Source organism: Diaphorina citri, unplaced genomic scaffold (assembly GCF_000475195.1).
Source record: "Diaphorina citri unplaced genomic scaffold, Diaci psyllid genome assembly version 1.1 scaffold996, whole genome shotgun sequence".
NCBI lineage: Eukaryota > Metazoa > Arthropoda > Insecta > Hemiptera > Psyllidae > Diaphorina > Diaphorina citri.
In genome coordinates this window covers 77813-94673 of record NW_007378427.1, presented here as the reverse complement: position 1 = coordinate 94673, position 16861 = coordinate 77813, and the positions used below count along the sequence as shown (strand labels likewise).

Here is a 16861-nt window from a genome sequence, read left to right as displayed (position 1 = left end):
CTTCCAAATTCTTGGCCAGCACCTGAGAGCTATGTCTAACTGATGAGTTCAAATAAGGACGAAACGCGTCTTAGGCTGCTCTCGTTGGCTAAACAAACAACAGCGATGATTCTACTCACCGTCTCTCCTTAAGCAAGCATTCCAGACCATTGCCCGCAATGCACTGGCTCAAGAATCTGAGGTTGAACTCTACAATGAATTCCCCGATCAAATCAAGCTGAGTGGAGAGGGCAGTAGAAACAATGGTGGTGACTCTTGTGCTTGTTAACATTGCCCAGTAAGTCTTTTTGGTAATGGCAACAGTATTATTGGCAACAAAACATTTCCCTTCTATGAGGTGATTGAAGGAAGTATTCTCCTTTCTATGAGATGATAGAAGGGAGTAAGTAAGCATAAGAGGTGATAAAAGGGAGTATTCTTCTTTCTATGAGTTGATAGAAGGTAGTATTCTTCCTTTATGAGGAACTAAATTGATTGTCACTTGATTATTAAATCTATTTTCCCATTTTTCTTTCTGTGTTGCAGATATTCTGGATTGTGCCTCAATAATATTGTCCATATTTTTGTTAATATTACATATTCATGTTTAAGTTACTACTAGATTGTGTTGAGATTCCAACATTCAATAATCATCAGTGATGTATACCTGATAGGTAGACAGTATTTTATGTATCAATATAACCAATGTAAGCCCCCCTCAAATAAGAGAAAAATTACTTTAAAAAATAATACCATAAGTGATAAATTTATGACATGAGTCAAAGGAGCTGGGAAAAACCTAAGCAGTTAAAAAAAAACTCAGAGGCCTTACTGTTAAAAATTCGGACCTCATTGAATAGTCCCTTATTCTAGACTAGTTTTTTAGAGGGAAAACCCCTTTTATGTATTGATAAAAACAATGTTAAAAACATAATAGGTCCTCTGCAGAACTCAATCATTGATGTTATTATTTACCTACCTTCTACCTACTTACATATTCTTATTAGTTTCCCTCTGCTATGTAAAGAAAATGTATTGTCTTGATAACGCAAAAAACCCAGGTACGAAAAAAGAGGCCGTTTTTCTGTCACAGGTACCAAGATTATTTATTATTCAACTATTCTTTGAAACGAGATATTTTTTTCCCTTCCTTTTTCACTTTAGAGCTTAGCATTTCACAATAGTAAAAAAAATTTAGAACTTCCCAGCCTAGTTAACTTGGAGGGTAGGACACCAGCTTTGTAAGCGCTAGTTCGCGGGTTCGATTCCCACCTGAGGCGAATATTATCATAAATAGAATGAACCATTCTCGGAACGGCTGGCTTTCTGCTATCCTGTCCGCCTTGTCTTCCATTTTGGGACGATAAGTCCTCAGAAATTACAGTTTCCTCTATACACGGTTCCTGTTTGATGAACACTTTCTCTTCTCGTTCTTCATTGTTACGCTCACGTTCCTTGCTGTAAAATTAAAAACAAAATCAACACAATCATGAGTAAAAATGCAGAAGGTTCAATATCTACCATTCTGGTTGCAGAATCCTAGCAACTGGTTCTTATAACTCCAAGCAATTCTTCAAAACGGCCAGAAACAGACACCACATTGCCATGATGACTTCCAACCTCCGATAGGAGAGGAACATTAAGAAGAAGAAGAAGAAGAAGAAAAAAACAATGCACTCGCATTTTTTCAATTGCAAATATTTCAACGGGTTACTTTCTGGTTAAGTTCTCACATGTTGACAAACCACCTTAAATGGAGAGTATTGTGTACCTTTTCGCCCACCTGATGAGGGACATACTACGGCCTGAGCATGGTGCGACACAGACTACACGAGTCTAATCTAGCAGTTGTCTCATTTATACGAGTTAATATCTTAAAGGCTCACAGTGAAAGAAAAATTTAGTGGTTGGATGGAAGAGCTCCTCCAGGAAAATCCTGCCACTTAAAAGAAAGCCGTTAAAAAAGGAGTAATAATAGTAATACAACAGCGATGATTCTACTCACCGTCTCTCCTTGCGATCTCGCTTCCTCTCGTTGCGATCCTCCGAGTTCTCCCTCTCTCTCCTTCGCTTGCGATCCCTATCTCGATCTCTGTCGCTCCGATCCTTCGGCCGGAACTCCACCTCTTCAATGTCGTCGTCCCTGATGCGTTCCCTGCTGCGACGTCTTCTGCGGTCACGGGAACGTCTAGCAAAGGGGAGTGAAGAGGGAAATGTTAGCTTTGGGAAAATTTGACACATTCAGGACAACTAAAAATCGAATCAGAGTAGAATATACCTTGTTTATCCTGCTCGAATGAGACTAAAAAGTCCCTTTACCCCAGCAATCTAAACGAGGTCTCGTGTATTTTATGGGTTTAATAACAACATAATAAAATATGAGATCCTTCGGCCGGAACTCCACCTCTTCAATGTCGTCGTCCCTGATGCGTTCCCTGCTGCGACGTCTTCTGCGGTCACGGGAACGTCTGGCAAAGGGGAGTGAAGAGGGAAATGTTAGATTTGGGAAAAATTGACACATTCAGGACAACTAAAAATCGAATCAGAGTGGAATATACCTTGTTTATCCTGCTCGAATGAGACTAAAAAGTCCCTTTAACCCAGCAGCAGTCTAAACAAGGTCTTGTGTATTTTATAGGTTTAAAAACATAATACAATATGTACCTACATCTGTAAGACCTTGTTTAATTATGAAAAGAAAAGAATTAGGGCTCAGAAAAGAAGGTTAAAATTAGCCAGACTAGAGTAGTTAGCTTGGAGGGTTGTACGCCTGAATTCCAAGCGACAGTCGCGGGTTCGATTTTCGCCTGGGGCGGACTTAATTCTAAATAGATAGGGTTCGAAAAGCTGGTATTCTCCTATCCTATCCAATTTCGATAAAACCTCCGTTGTTACAGTTGTTCCCTCTAAAAAAATAAGAATAATAAAAGCTCACCCCTAAAAGGGATTTTGCTGAAAATCCAAGGGCTATTAGGGACTATTCTGTCCACTGGTAGACACCCAAAGTCACTTACGATCTCGAAGTCCGTCGTTTGCGCTCTCTACTCCGCGAGCGTCTTCTTTCTCGTTCTCTCTCACGATCATTCGAGCCACTTCTCGCACGAGGCGGCCCGCCTGCCAGCTCTCTCTCTCGCTCCAGACGATATCTCTCTCGCTCCCTCTCGTTATCCTCGCGACCTGAGTGTTTCAGATTGACGTCCGGGCCTCCACGCCTTGTACCGCCTAGTCCGCCACCTGAGAATAAAAAAAGGTGTGTTAGAATTCAAAGCATTTTTACGTTGGTAGAATTTTTGGTGGAAAAAATAAATAAATAAAAACAACACTTCCTAGTTGAGGGAAACAGCTCGTTCTAGTCGTTCAGTGAATTGTGGAACTCACTCAGAACAAGGGGCATTTAAAGGTTCCCTGTAGGCCCAATCGATCTTATAATTTTAAGAACAAAAAATGGTCTTTGCTGTTTAGGTGTTTAACATTTCCAAATTTCATCAAAATGACTAGTTGAGGGAAACAGCTCGTTCTAGTCGTTCAGTGAATTGTGGAACTCACTCAGAACAAGGGGCATTTAAAGGTTCCCTGTAGGCCTGATCGATCTTATAATTTTAAGAACAAAAAATGGTCTTTGATGTTAAGGTGTTTAACATTTCCAAATTTCATCAAAATCGGACGAACCTTTCGAGAGTTATGACTATGACTAAACAAACTAAGCGAATTTAATGTAAAAAAAAAAATGTTAGAACTTCCTAGCCTAGTTAACTTGGAGGGTAGGACACCAGCCTTGTAAGCAATCAAAATCGGACGAACCTTTCGAGAGTTATGACTATGACTAAACAAACTAAGCGAATTTAATGTAAAAAAAATTTAGAACTTCCCAGCCTAGTTAACTTGGAGGGTAGGACACCAGCCATGTAAGCGCTAGTTCGCGGGTTCGATTCCCACCTGAGGCGCATATTATCCTAAATAGATAGGGTTCATTCTCGGAACGGCTGGCTTTCTGCTATCCTGTCCGCCTTCTGTCTTCCATTTCCACCTGAGGCGAATATTATCCTAAATAGATAGGGTTCATTCTCGGAACGGCTGGCTTTCTGCTATCCTGTCCGCCTTCTGTCTTCCATCTCGGGACGATAAGCCCTCAGAAATTACAGTTTCCTCTATACACCTCAAAAGAAGGAACAATCCCACTTACCAAGACGACGGGGTAGCCATCCTTTGACGGTCCTGGATCTTTCCACGTCAACCAGGACTCGACGACCGTCGATTTTCTTTCCGTCAGCATGCTTGTAGGCGGCTAGAGAGAAAACCCAACAAGGTACCACACCAGGGAATAGGATTGTCAAAGGACCCAGTAGGGAAATGAGAAAACAGAGGAAGGGAAGAAAGAAGGAAAACAAAATAAATTCAATTAGTTTATTGCTGAACCGAGTTAACATGTGCCTAAAAACCTGAAACGTGATTTTAAGTTTGAGCAAGTTTGATCTACCGTTCAAAAACAAGATAAGCAAAACCTAGAATCGCGGTTACCTGAAATAAAAGGGGGTGAAAGGATTTAGGAATCCTATTAAAAAGGAGATCTACCGTTCAAAAACAAGATAAGCAAAACCTAGAATCGCGGTTACCTGAAATAAAAGGGGGTGAAAGGATTTAGGAATCCTATTACAAAGGAAAGAGTGATATCTGGACGTCAAGGTTCAATGGAAACTTGAAGGGAAAAACGGTGGTAAAGAATCCGGAATGTAAGAAGAAATGATGTGAGGGATGGACGTCAAGGTTCAATGGAAACTTGAAGGGAAAAACGGTGGTAAAGAATCCGGAATGTAAGAAGAAATGATGTGAGGGATTTTTTTTATATTTTTTGATTTTAAATGAACGCGAGGTGAATCTAAGTACCTATTTGGTGTCATCAAATAACTAACGAGCCATGGAAATTATTATCACTTAACATTCGCAGGCAACCATGAAGTTGTTAATCCTATCTAGGGAAATAAGAAAAGAAAGCTACCCACCGTAAGAATGTTACTTACAATTGGATTATTTTCGATTCTAGATTCGCGCGTTGACTTCCTATTTTGGATTCAAATGCAACGAGTGTCCAACTTCTGAGGGAGATTTAATATTTTACCTGGTGCGCATTTTTTTCTACTTACGTTAATAAAAACCCAGCGCAATATTTACTATCTTTTTTGTTAAAGAAAAATTATTAAATAAAACTAGGAAAATATTACTATGTAGGTAGTGTGTGGAAAAAATCGTTTGAATTTTAAAAAGAAAAAAACAATAAAATATTTAATAATTATTCAAAAAGATCCCATACCCAAAATTTCATTAAGAGGAGAGACCAAATTTGTATGATAATTTCTTTGTGAACATATCAGGGGACATATTAAAGGATGATGAAAAATCCCGACCCCATATTGTAAAGAAAAATCCTAGATAGACGAAATCAAGTTTTTACAGTGGAGAAAATGATGAGCAGTACAAAAAGTAAAGATTTGATTTGAGAGTATATGACTGAAAATTGAATTCTAATCCATTGATTTTTCATGTGATTAGTTGAATCTTTTACAAGATAATTTTGTTGAAGACCTTTTCTCAGATACAGTTTTTTTAATCTGTAATGTTAGTTACTTTTTAAAACCTTCCTCCCCCTTTCCCTACCTTTTAAAACATTTTCCCATCTTTGTAACTTCTAAGTACCAATCAGCTGTACCTAATTTTATCCAAGCCTAGTCTAACCCAGTTCTTACCCACAAAAGACCTCATTATCTCATTACTTATGTATATGTTCTTCTTAGATTTGTTTCAAGGTGGGGAAATTGTTCAAACCAGCTCCTAGGTTATTCTGAAATAAAAGTAACAAGGTTGACATGGCCATCAGTACATAATGCCTGGAAGTGGAAGTCCCAGATGATTACTTATTTAGATATCAACCTTGTGCACCATTGCTTAACTTCAGTAATCCGTTGGAAAACTAAATTTAATGCTGATAGCTTAGTGATTACTCCCCACTAATTTTTATGTAGAACTGTCAAAAGTGTTGCTTTTTTCTCTTCTAAAAATGAATTTATGGAAAAATTGCCATTTTATTCCTGTTATTTTACAATAAAGCCATGTGCAGGTGCCTCTTGTATAATAATAGACTCTCGAGTGGAAGGTAACCACTAGGTGAGGTTAGTTCGTGCGTACGCGTCTGATTGGGAAGAAGGTGACGGTGTCCCAGGATTATGTCCAGGAAGCACAGGAAAAGTTCCCCGAGAAAGTTGGTTCCCTGGGGCCGACCCTGAAAAAGTCCCTGAACTTTTACATAGCCTATAAGAAACTAGAGGTAAATACAGGCTCGTATACAAAATTTCAGGTTTCTAAATCCATCCGTTCAAAAATTAAGGTGGAGGGGGGGACTTTATGAATGCACTGTATTTTGTGTTAAATATAAAGAAAATGAATTGAAGCCATTTAAGTTGGCTTCGAGGATAGCGTTCGATTCACACCCTGGGCGGATTTCGTCTTAAACACATGAGACTCCTTTTAGGAAAGGCTGGCTTCCTCCTATCCCGTCCTCCTCTTCTCGATTTCGGATAAGACCTCAATTGTTAAGCTATCAAACCTCTAAAAAAAGTTGACTTTGATGATTCAAAGATTGCGGTATAAAAATGACTTTTCTATCCTAAACAAGGTACAATATGTATTTTATTGGTTCTACATGACTTATTCTTCCACTGAAGTCTAAACCAGGGGTTCTCAAACTTTTTGGGCCGCGGTGCCCTAAACAAAGTTGTGCGGTGCCCCTACAATGCCTAACCCATATGTGAGCTGGGGTGGGGCGGGGGGACGCTACTAATTCTGCCCCCCCTCCCCCCTATCATCTCAAATTAAGAATAAATCCTCAGTTATATGTTGACAAATGTTTTGATTATCGTTTTATTATGAATTCAAAAGAAACTGATGATTATTATTGGTACAACCGAACTTGTACAGTCACAGATATACAAGTTTAGCTGATGCCTACTCTAAACCGATGTGAGCTTTTCCACTTACCCGTATTGTTTTCACTAAACCAATGTGAGCTCTTTTACTTAACCGAATTGTTTTCACTAAACCGTTGTGAGTTCTTCCACTTAACCGTATCGATATTTGTTATCACAGGAACATCGCCGAAGCTCTGGTGTCGAAGGGTTTGGCCACGTGTGTCCGGTACAGAGAGGACGAGGAGAAGAAGTCCCCCCACTATGAGAAACTCCGCCAGGCAGAGGAGAAGGCAGAAAAGTCCCTGGTGGGCGTCTGGGCCAAGAAGGACATCCCCGTGCATCGCGTCAACGATGTATCCACGGTAGGTGACATTCCACTCATATTCTAAAGGCTGTCGTGATAGCCACATTATTCTGTTCATTGCCATAGACTTCATTTATTTATTTATTTTTTTATTTATTTACATATATATAAACGGTTTCCCTTTAAGTACTAACTATTTACAAATAAGCATCCTAACTATCAAAAATGGGGAAAAAATTCATTGTAGGATGTTACATTCATGATGGAAATGGTGTTTTTAAAGGAAGATCTTCCTCGGTCTTCCTCGTGTACATCCCTCTATTCTTCCTTCCAAAATGTTTTTCATGAAGTTATTATGTCTCGTAAGGTGTTTTGAACTTTTTCTTTCCTTAACCTCTTCTAGCACTCTTTGACATTTCACTAGTTATTGACAATTTGACACATGAGCCATAGTAGGGAACCCGTTTAATGTTGCAGTTGTAAGATCCTATAGACTGCTGAAAGTGCTGGAATAAAGGGAGTTTTAAGTCTCATTCTGGCAGCATAAACAAAGTGTATTCTAACTAATTCCAAAATGTTTTTCATGAAGTTATTATGTCTCGTAAGGTGTTTTGAACTATTTCTTTCCTTAACCTCTTCTAGCACTCTTTGACATTTCACTAGTTATTGACAATTTGAGACATGAGCCATAGTAGAGAACCCTGCCACCTGAAAGAAAGTTATGTGTTTTGAACTTTTTCTTTCCTTAACCTCTTCTAGCACTCTTTGACATTTCACTAGTTATTGACAATTTGACACATGAGCCATAGTAGAGAACCCTGCCACCTGAAAGAAAGTTATTATTCCAAAATGTTTTTCATGAAGTTATTATGTCTCGTAAGGTGTTTTGAACTATTTCTTTCCTTAACCTCTTCTAGCACTCTTTGACATATTTCACTAGTTACTGACAATTTGACACATGAGCCATAGTAGAGAACCCTGCCACCTGAAAGAAAGTTATGAAAAAGAACACGTCTTTTTTCCACACCTTCTATATTGGTATAAAAGGCAGTACTTGGGTAAAATACTCTCTTGGGTTTCCGTTTAATGTTGCAGTTGTAAGATCCTATAGACTGCTGGAAGTGCTGGAATAAAGGGACTTTTCAGTCTCATTCTGGCGGCATAAACAAAGTGTATTCTAACTAGATATTGTAAAATTCTAAGATCTAATCATACTTGTTCTGCATTCCCTCTGTTCCCTACTGCTGGAAGTGCTGGAATAAAGGGACTTTTCAGTCTCATTCTGGCGGCATAAACAAAGTGTATTCTAACTAGATATTGTAAAATTCCAAGATCTAATCATACTTGTTCTGCATTCCCTCTGTTCCCACAGGACTCTGCGCGTGCCAAGGCCATGTTCCCGTCTCTGCAGCGCACCTCCTCCATCGAGGGTGTCGTCGAGTTTGTCGCATCCGGTTCGCGCTTCCGCATCTACATTGACCGTGAAACCTGCCTGATAACGTTCCTGTTGGGTGGGATCGATTGTCCGCGCGCGTCAAGACCGGCGGGGCCCAACACGAAGGATCGCATCCCGAGTGAAGAGTTTGGCGAGGAGGCGCTCGACTACGTGAAGAAGTTGGTGCTGCAACGGACCGTAAGTCGAAACTACTTTTGTGCCCTCCTAATAGCTAGTTTACTGAAAGATCTTTACTAAAGTGTTAAAGCGCCCAATTAGACAAAAAGAAGAAGAAAAGAAAGAAGTTTATTCATGGAACGCGTGCCTCTCGATTGTCCGCGCGCGTCAAGACCGGCGGGGCCCAACACGAAGGATCGCATCCCGAGTGAAGAGTTTGGCGAGGAGGCGCTCGACTATGTGAAGAAGCTGGTGCTGCAACGGACCGTAAGTCGAAACTACTTTTGTGCCCTCCTAATAGCTAGTTTTCTGAAAGATCTTTACTAAAGGGTTAAAGCGCCTAATTAGACAAAAAGAAGAAAAAAAAAGAAGTTTATTCATGGAACGCGTGCCTTGGTGTTTCAGGTGGAACTGAAAGTGGAGACAATGGACAAGCGAGGCGGCATGATCGGCTGGATGTTCGTGAACAATATCAATCTCTCCGTGGAGCTTGTAGAGCAAGGCTTTGCCCGCGTCCATGAAACTGCAGAACGGTCCATCTACTTCCGAGCTCTCAAACAGGCAGAGGAGAAAGCCAAGGGTCTGAAACTAAGGGTAAGTTGAACTAGTGGTTCAGTGAAATGTACAAGGGTTCTCTCTGCTTGAAAAGAACATTGTCTAGCTAAGGCACGTTAACCAGAGAGTAGGCTAGCGTCTACTGCAGAACGGTCCATCTACTTCCGAGCTCTCAAACAGGCAGAGGAGAAAGCCAAGGGTCTGAAACTAAGGGTAAGTTGAACTAGTGTTTCAGTGAAATGTACAAGGGTTCTCACTGCTTGAAAAGAACATTGTCTAGCTAAGGCACGTTAACCAGAGAGTAGGGCTGTGCGACCAAACAGGGAGAAGAACAGGTAACCCTACCCAGCCTAGCTAGCTGATAGTTTCAAGGGTTCTCTCTGCTTGAAAAGAACAAGCACAAGGCCCTTACGACGATTGACAGCGGTTCAGGACGAGCCAACTAGCTGCTTGAAAAAAACAAGCACAAGGCCCTTACGACGATTGACAGCGGTTCAGGACGAGCCAATTAGTTTTTTTTTTCTCTCTAATATTCTGGCCTCTTTTAGGATGATATATGCATCGCATCACTTAAAGGTATTTATCTGTACTTACATAGTTGAAGGTTTGAGGTTTAATTATTTTTAAGACATGTCTACACAGATTCCTTTTCTCCCCTCTTATTTTAAGTAGGCGTTACTTGAAAAAGAGGGAAAAAAAGTCGCCTGTGATAAATTGTCGTTTTCAAATGCTCGGAGTTGACTATTAGGTCAGCCAACTAGTTTTTTTTTTTACTCTAATATTCTGGCCTCTTAGGATGATATATCCATCGCATCACTTCAAGGTATTTATCTGTACTTACATAGTTGAAGGTTTGAGCTTTAATTATTTTTAAGACATGTCTACACAGATTCCTTTTCTCCCCTCTTATTTTAAGTAGGAGTTTTTACTTGAAAAAGAGGGGAAAAAAGTCGCCTGTGATAAATTGTCGTTTTCAAATGCTCGGAGTTGACTATTAGGTCATTTTTCCCTAAATTGAAAACTGTATTTCTTCTTCTCTTGTCACAGAGGTGGGAGAACTACAAGGAAGAGGACGACATCAAGGCGGCCCAGGAGAGGTCCGAGGAGGCCGCCGCTGCCGAGTCGTCGGCCCGGCCGGAACGCACGGTCAACTATGTCGAGGCCGTGGTGTGCGTGGTGTCGTCCGTGCCGGAGCTGGCCATCTACTGCCAGAAGGTGAGCGAGGCGTCCAAGATCGACTCGCTCATGTCCCGGCTCCGTCAGGAGTTCACCGCCAACCCGCCCGTCCTTGGGGCGTACACGCCGAAACGAAGTGAGTACCGTCAAGTATATTTTTTTTCTAACAGAGGTACAGTAGAACCTCGATTTTTTCAACTAACTGGGCCCAAGGAAAGTTGAAATAATTGAAATTTCGTATAAAACAATGGAAAGGGGGGGGGCAAAATTTAGATACAAAAGAACAAAGTGGTTAATAAATACCCTCTTTTGGCCTGATTTTGGGGTTGAAATAATAGAGAGTTGAAATAACGGAGGTTGAAATAATCGAGTTTCTACTGTACTTTTATTTTATTAACATTACAAAGACAGGAAAAAGTAGCTGTGTAGCCCTTTCAGATTAAATCTGGTGTTGGGCTACACTATGTGGAGAGTTCACCGCCAACCCGCCCGTCCTTGGGGCGTACACGCCGAAACGAAGTGAGTACCGTCAAGTACATTTTTTTTCTAACAGAGGTACAGTAGAACCTCGATTATTTCAACTAATTGGGACCAAGGGTAGTTGAAATAATTGAAATTCCGTATAAAACAATGGAAAGGGGGGGCAAAATTTAGATACAAATGTGGTTAATAAATACCCTCTTTTGACCTGATTTTTTTGGGGTTGAAATAATAGAGAGTTGAAATAACGGAGGTTGAAATAATCGAGGTTCTACTGTACCTTTATTTTATTAACATTACTTACACAACAGTTATTACAAAGACAGGAAAAAGTAGCTGTGTAGCCCTTTCAGATTAAATATCTGGTGTTGGGCTACACTCTGTGGATGTTGTACATGTACATACTGTTAGATTAGTGTACATCATGCTTGTTCAAGATTCGTATAAGCTCAACCTACCTTTTATGGCTGTTTACCTCAGATTGGGCTTTTTGTGGATTAGTCCTCACGGACAGTTGTCTGCGGTTCAGGAAGAGCCAATTAACCATGGCTAGAGACCATAATCCCGGTGTATGGCAGGTGTAAAATTCTTCCTTCCTTCTTCCTTTCTTCTTTTTCTTTATACGTATGTACATAATCTTTTATACAAGGTTACACAGTCGACCCATTTCTGGAACGACTTGAGATTGCTCATGTCCCGGCTCCGTCAGGAGTTCACCGCCAACCCGCCCGTCCTTGGGGCGTACACGCCGAAACGAAGTGAGTACCGTCAAGTACATTTTTATAAAACAGAGGTACAGTAGAACCTCGATTATTTCAACTAATTAGGACCAAGGGTAGTTGAAATAATTGAAATTCCGTATAAAACAATGGAAAGGGGGGGGCAAAATTTAGATACAAAAGAACAAAATGGTTAATAAATACCCTCTTTTGGCCTGATTTTGGGGTTGAAATAATAGAGAGTTGAAAAAACGGAGGTTGAAATAATCGAGGTTCTGCTGTACTTTTATTTTATTAACATTACAAAGACAGGAAAAAGTAGCTGTGTATTACACAACAGTTATTACAAAGACAGGAAAAAGTAGCTGTGTATTACACAACAGTTATTACAAAGACAGTAATGATGGAATTCCGGATTTTCTGATTTTTCATCATCATTACTTGGAAATAATGACATTACTAATGATTGTGTAAGGTACCTATAACATGATCATTAGTAATGTCATTACTAATGATGGAATTCCGGATTTTCTCATTTTTCACCATCATTACTTGGAAATAATGACATTACTATTGATTGTCTAAGGTACCTATAAGGTACCTATTAGATTAGTGTACATCATGCTTGTTCAAGATTCGTATAAGCTCAACCTATCCTTTAGGGCTGTTTGACAAAGACAGGAAAAAGTAGCTGTGTAGCCCTTTCAGATTAAATCTGGTGTTGGGCTACACTCTGTGGATGTTGTACATGTACATACTGTTATAGGTACCTTACATGATCAATAGTAATGTCATTACTAATGATGGAATTCCGGATGTTCTGATTTTTCTTCATCATTACTTGGAAATAATGACATTACTAATGATTGTGTAAGGTACCTATTAGATTAGTGTACATCATGCTTGTTCAAGATTCGTATAAGCTCAACCTACCCTTTATGGCTGTTTACCTCAGATTGGGCTTTTTGTGGATGGACTTAAAGCTGTTTCCTAACTAAGGTCGAAGATCGGAGCGATCTTCAATAGCTTTTTCGTTAGGTTTTGTCCATGGATGTCTTGCTGAGGATTAGCTAACCCTACTGTAAGTCTCCATTAGGGATTTACATTCGAGAATAGCCTCAGTAGCCATCTCTTCACGCTCCCCGCATAACCTACAGACATTTTGGTCTTGGTGGAAGCCTATTGTTTGTAGATGTTTCCGAAGTGCACAGTACCCGGTGATCAGGCTGGTGGCTATGGCTAGTATGTTTGTTTCAAGTAGGAGCTCAGTTCGTGATCGTATAGCCAAGGTTAAGGTTGCCCACAGAACGAGGAATTCAAGCCGTCAGATGAAAAAAAAAAACGTATACATTCTTATGAGACCGCGCAGAACGAAGCATTCCGAAGATTCGAGATACTTTCGAAACTGGTGAGTCTGTCTCCTAAGGAAGTACTTTGCGGTCCCAAGGAAATTGAGAAAAAGTTATCTGCTGCTTTGAACAAAGGATAATGATAAACTCAGGGTGTCTACCAAAATGGAAAAATAAAATTCCCTGACTTTTCCCGGTTTTCCAGTCCATTTTTTCCAAATTTCCAGTCTACTTCTGCGTCACAACAGATCTTTTTTTTTTTCTTTCCTCGTTTTGCGGGCACCCTTACACCTGATTCTAATGTAGCAGTTTTATTACTACCAGGAAATAAAAACGGCGAATATATATATATATTTTTTTTTTTTCCTAATATTTTCTCCTCTTCTCGTTTCTTTCACAGCGGACATCTTGCTTTTTTCCAAGCCATTCTAATTTTTCTCTTCTTCTCCTTACTTTCACAGCGGACATCTTGCTTTTTTTCCAAGTCATTCTAATGTTTCCTCATCTTCTTCTTTCTTCCACATCGGAAATCTTCCTCTTTTTTTTTCTCCTCTTCTCGTTTCTTTCACAGCTTTTTTCCAAGCCATTCTGATTTTTCTCCTCTTCTCCTTACTTCCACAGCGGAAATCTTCCTTTTTTCCTAGTCATTCTAATGTTTCCTCCTCTTCTTCTTTCTTCCACAGCGGAAATCTTCCTCTTTTTTCTTTCTCCTCTTCTCGTTTCTTTCACAGCTTTTTTCCAAGCCATTCTGATTTTTCTCCTCTTCTCCTTACTTCCACAGCGGAAATCTTCATTTTTTCCTAGTCATTCTAATGTTTCCTCCTCTTCTTCTTTCTTCCACAGCGGAAATCTTCCTCTTTTTTCCGAGCCATTCTAATGTTTTCTCCTCTTCTCCTTTGTTTCACAGCGGACATCTGCGCGGCCCGGTTCCCAGCGGATCAGGAATGGTATCGCGTCAAGGTGGAGAAGGTGACGGGTCGCAAGGCTAACGTCTTCTACATCGACTACGGCAACAGAGATGTGGCCGAGTTCTCCGAGCTGACCTTCCTGCCCGACCAGTTCAAATCGGAGCCGGGATACGCCCACGAGTACAAGCTGGCCTTCGTGAAACTGCCGCCTGTAAGTAAACATTAACTGTACATTTTTTTTATTTATTATTATTATTATTATTATTATTATTATTTTAATAGGTTTGATAGAGGAAACTGCAACTGCCAAGGTTTTATCGTCCCGAAATCGAAGAGAGAAGGAAGACAGGATAGGAGAAAGCCAGCCGTTCCGAGAATGAACCTTGTTCGTTCAGGATGAAATCCACCCCGAGCGAGGATCGAACCCGCGACCTAGTGCTTACAAGGCAGACACGCTAAAAACAAAGCTAACTTTTCTCCTCTTCTCCTTTGTTTCACAGCGGACATCTGCGCGGCCCGGTTCCCAGCGGATCAGGAATGGTATCGCGTCAAGGTGGAGAAGGTGACGGGTCGCAAGGCTAACGTCTTCTACATCGACTACGGCAACAGAGATGTGGCCGAGTTCTCCGAGCTGACCTTCCTGCCCGACCAGTTCAAATCGGAGCCGGGATACGCCCACGAGTACACAAAGCTAACTAGGGGTTTTTTAGTTGGATTAATAAAAAGATTGTGCCTTTGAACCGCTTTCGCATTACTTCAAGGCACATCAAAGCTAACTAGGGGTTTTTTAGTTGGATTAATAAAAAGATTGTGCCTTTGAACCGCTTTCGCATTACTTCAAGGCACATTTTTTTTACATCTTTGCCTATCGTGGAACGAAAAATTTCGGTCAGAAAATTTCCGCCCTGGCCGGGATTCGAACTCATCACCTCCAGGTAGAGGGTCAGCTCTTGACCGCTCATCTTTAACTTTTTCCCCATCCGTGGCACAAGCTCTGCTTATACGGATGGGTATACCATTTATAGAGGTCCAGTATGTTTTGAGTGTTTTATTGAAAAATAATAAATGGAAACTTTATAAATTAAATTAAAACTTGAGTTTTAATTTCCATCTATTCGACTTGCAGGAGGACTACAGGCCCGACTCGCTCCAGCGTCTGGAGGAGGAGCTGGAGAATCGCAAGGTCCTCCTCAACGTGGAGTACAACATTTCCGGCTCTCCCTATGTCACCGTCCTGGACGCGACGACCAAAACCGACCTGATGAAGGCCCTCATAGGCAGCGGCTTCTTCCTGGTCGAAACCCGACGAGACAAACGCCTCCAGAAACTGGTGAGTAAAACCGACCTGATGAACAAAACTAACAGAACCGACCTGATGAAATCTGGTAAGTTAACAAAACCGACCTGATGAAACTGGTGAGTTAATAAAACCGACCTGATGAAGACTGGTGAGTTATCAAAACCGACCTGATGAAGGCCCTCATCGGCAGCAGCTTCTTCCTGGTCGAAACCCGACGAGACAAATGCCTCCAGAAACTGGTGAGTAAAACCGACCTGATGAAGGCCCTCATAGGGAGCGGCTTCTTCCTGGTCGAAACCCGACGAGACAAACGCCTCCAGAAACTGGTGAGTAAAACCGACCTGATGAAGGCCCTCATAGGGAGCGGCTTCTTCCTGGTCGAAACCCGACGAGACAAACGCCTCCAGAAACTGGTGAGTAAAACCGACCTGATGAAGGCCCTCATAGGGAGCGGCTTCTTCCTGGTCGAAACCCGACGAGACAAACGCCTCCAGAAACTGGTGAGTAAAACCGACCTGATGAAGGCCCTCATAGGGAGCGGCTTCTTCCTGGTCGAAACCCGACGAGACAAACGCCTCCAGAAACTGGTGAGTAAAACCGACCTGATGAACAAAACTAACAGAACCGACCTGATGAAATCTGGTAAGTTAACAAAACCGACCTGATGAAACTGGTGAGTTAATAAAACCGACCTGATGAAGACTGGTGAGTTATCAAAACCGACCTGATGAAGGCCCTCATCGGCAGCAGCTTCTTCCTGGTCGAAACCCGACGAGACAAATGCCTCCAGAAACTGGTGAGTAAAACCGACCTGATGAACAAAACTAACAGAACCGACCTGATGAAATCTGGTAAGTTAACAAAACCGACCTGATGAAACTGGTGAGTTAATAAAACCGACCTGATGAAGACTGGTGAGTTATCAAAACCGACCTGATGAAGGCCCTCATTGGCAGCGGCTTCTTCCTGGTCGAAACCCGACGAGACAAACGCCTCCAGAAACTGGTGAGTAAAACCGACCTGATGAACAAAACTAACAGAACCGACCTGATGAAATCTGGTAAGTTAACAAAACCGACCTGATGAAGGCCCTCATCGGCAGCAGCTTCTTCCTGGTCGAAACCCGACGAGACAAATGCCTCCAGAAACTGGTGAGTAAAACCGACCTGATGAAGGCCCTCATAGGGAGCGGCTTCTTCCTGGTCGAAACCCGACGAGACAAACGCCTCCAGAAACTGGTGAGTCTGTCTCCTAAGGAAGTACTTTGCGGTCCCAAGGAAATTGAGAAAAAGTTATCTGCTGCTTTGAACAAAGGATAAACCAGGGTGTCTACCAAAATGGAAAAATAAAATTCCCTGACTTTTCCCGGTTTTCCAGTCCATTTTTTCCAAATTTCCAGTCTACTTTTTCAAGATTTTCCCCCCTATTCCCACTGCGTCACAACAGATCTTTTTTTTTTTTTTCTTCAAGTAATGTTCCCAAGCCTGTTCAACATTAATTCTCCAATCTTTTTTCATCCC

General features: G+C 41.3%; 2 protein-coding genes and 2 long non-coding RNA genes across 4 annotated transcripts in view; 3 read left to right on the top strand and 1 right to left on the bottom strand.

Moving 5' to 3' along the window:
• Positions 1-4724, bottom strand: part of LOC103513621 (U1 small nuclear ribonucleoprotein 70 kDa) — a 9105-nt gene extending 4381 nt beyond the window's left edge. The window contains exons 1-5 of the mRNA XM_026826778.1: positions 4546-4724; positions 4163-4450; positions 2994-3213; positions 2363-2447; positions 1985-2082 (exon numbers count right to left, since the gene is read on the bottom strand). Coding sequence (XP_026682579.1) covers positions 1985-2082; positions 2363-2447; positions 2994-3213; positions 4163-4406 — 647 coding nt within the window. The 5' untranslated portion in view covers positions 4407-4450; positions 4546-4724. The remainder of the gene's footprint in view (positions 1-1984; positions 2083-2362; positions 2448-2993; positions 3214-4162; positions 4451-4545) is intronic.
• On the top strand, positions 130-1030 carry LOC103513618. Its single transcript, XR_541607.3, has 2 exons — positions 130-277; positions 526-1030. It is a non-coding gene; the product is annotated as an uncharacterized LOC103513618 (long non-coding RNA).
• Positions 4589-4894, top strand: LOC113469227. The gene is made up of 2 exons (XR_003392703.1): positions 4589-4662; positions 4744-4894. It is a non-coding gene; the product is annotated as an uncharacterized LOC113469227 (long non-coding RNA).
• Positions 4895-6763: 1869 nt separating this feature from the next.
• LOC103513620 (staphylococcal nuclease domain-containing protein 1) overlaps positions 6764-16861 on the top strand; it is a 13082-nt gene continuing 2984 nt past the window's right edge. Inside the window, exons 1-7 of the mRNA XM_026826760.1 lie at positions 6764-6788; positions 7080-7300; positions 8615-8875; positions 9260-9448; positions 10457-10721; positions 14041-14252; positions 15168-15371. Of these exons, the coding sequence (XP_026682561.1) occupies positions 6764-6788; positions 7080-7300; positions 8615-8875; positions 9260-9448; positions 10457-10721; positions 14041-14252; positions 15168-15371 (1377 nt within the window). The remainder of the gene's footprint in view (positions 6789-7079; positions 7301-8614; positions 8876-9259; positions 9449-10456; positions 10722-14040; positions 14253-15167; positions 15372-16861) is intronic.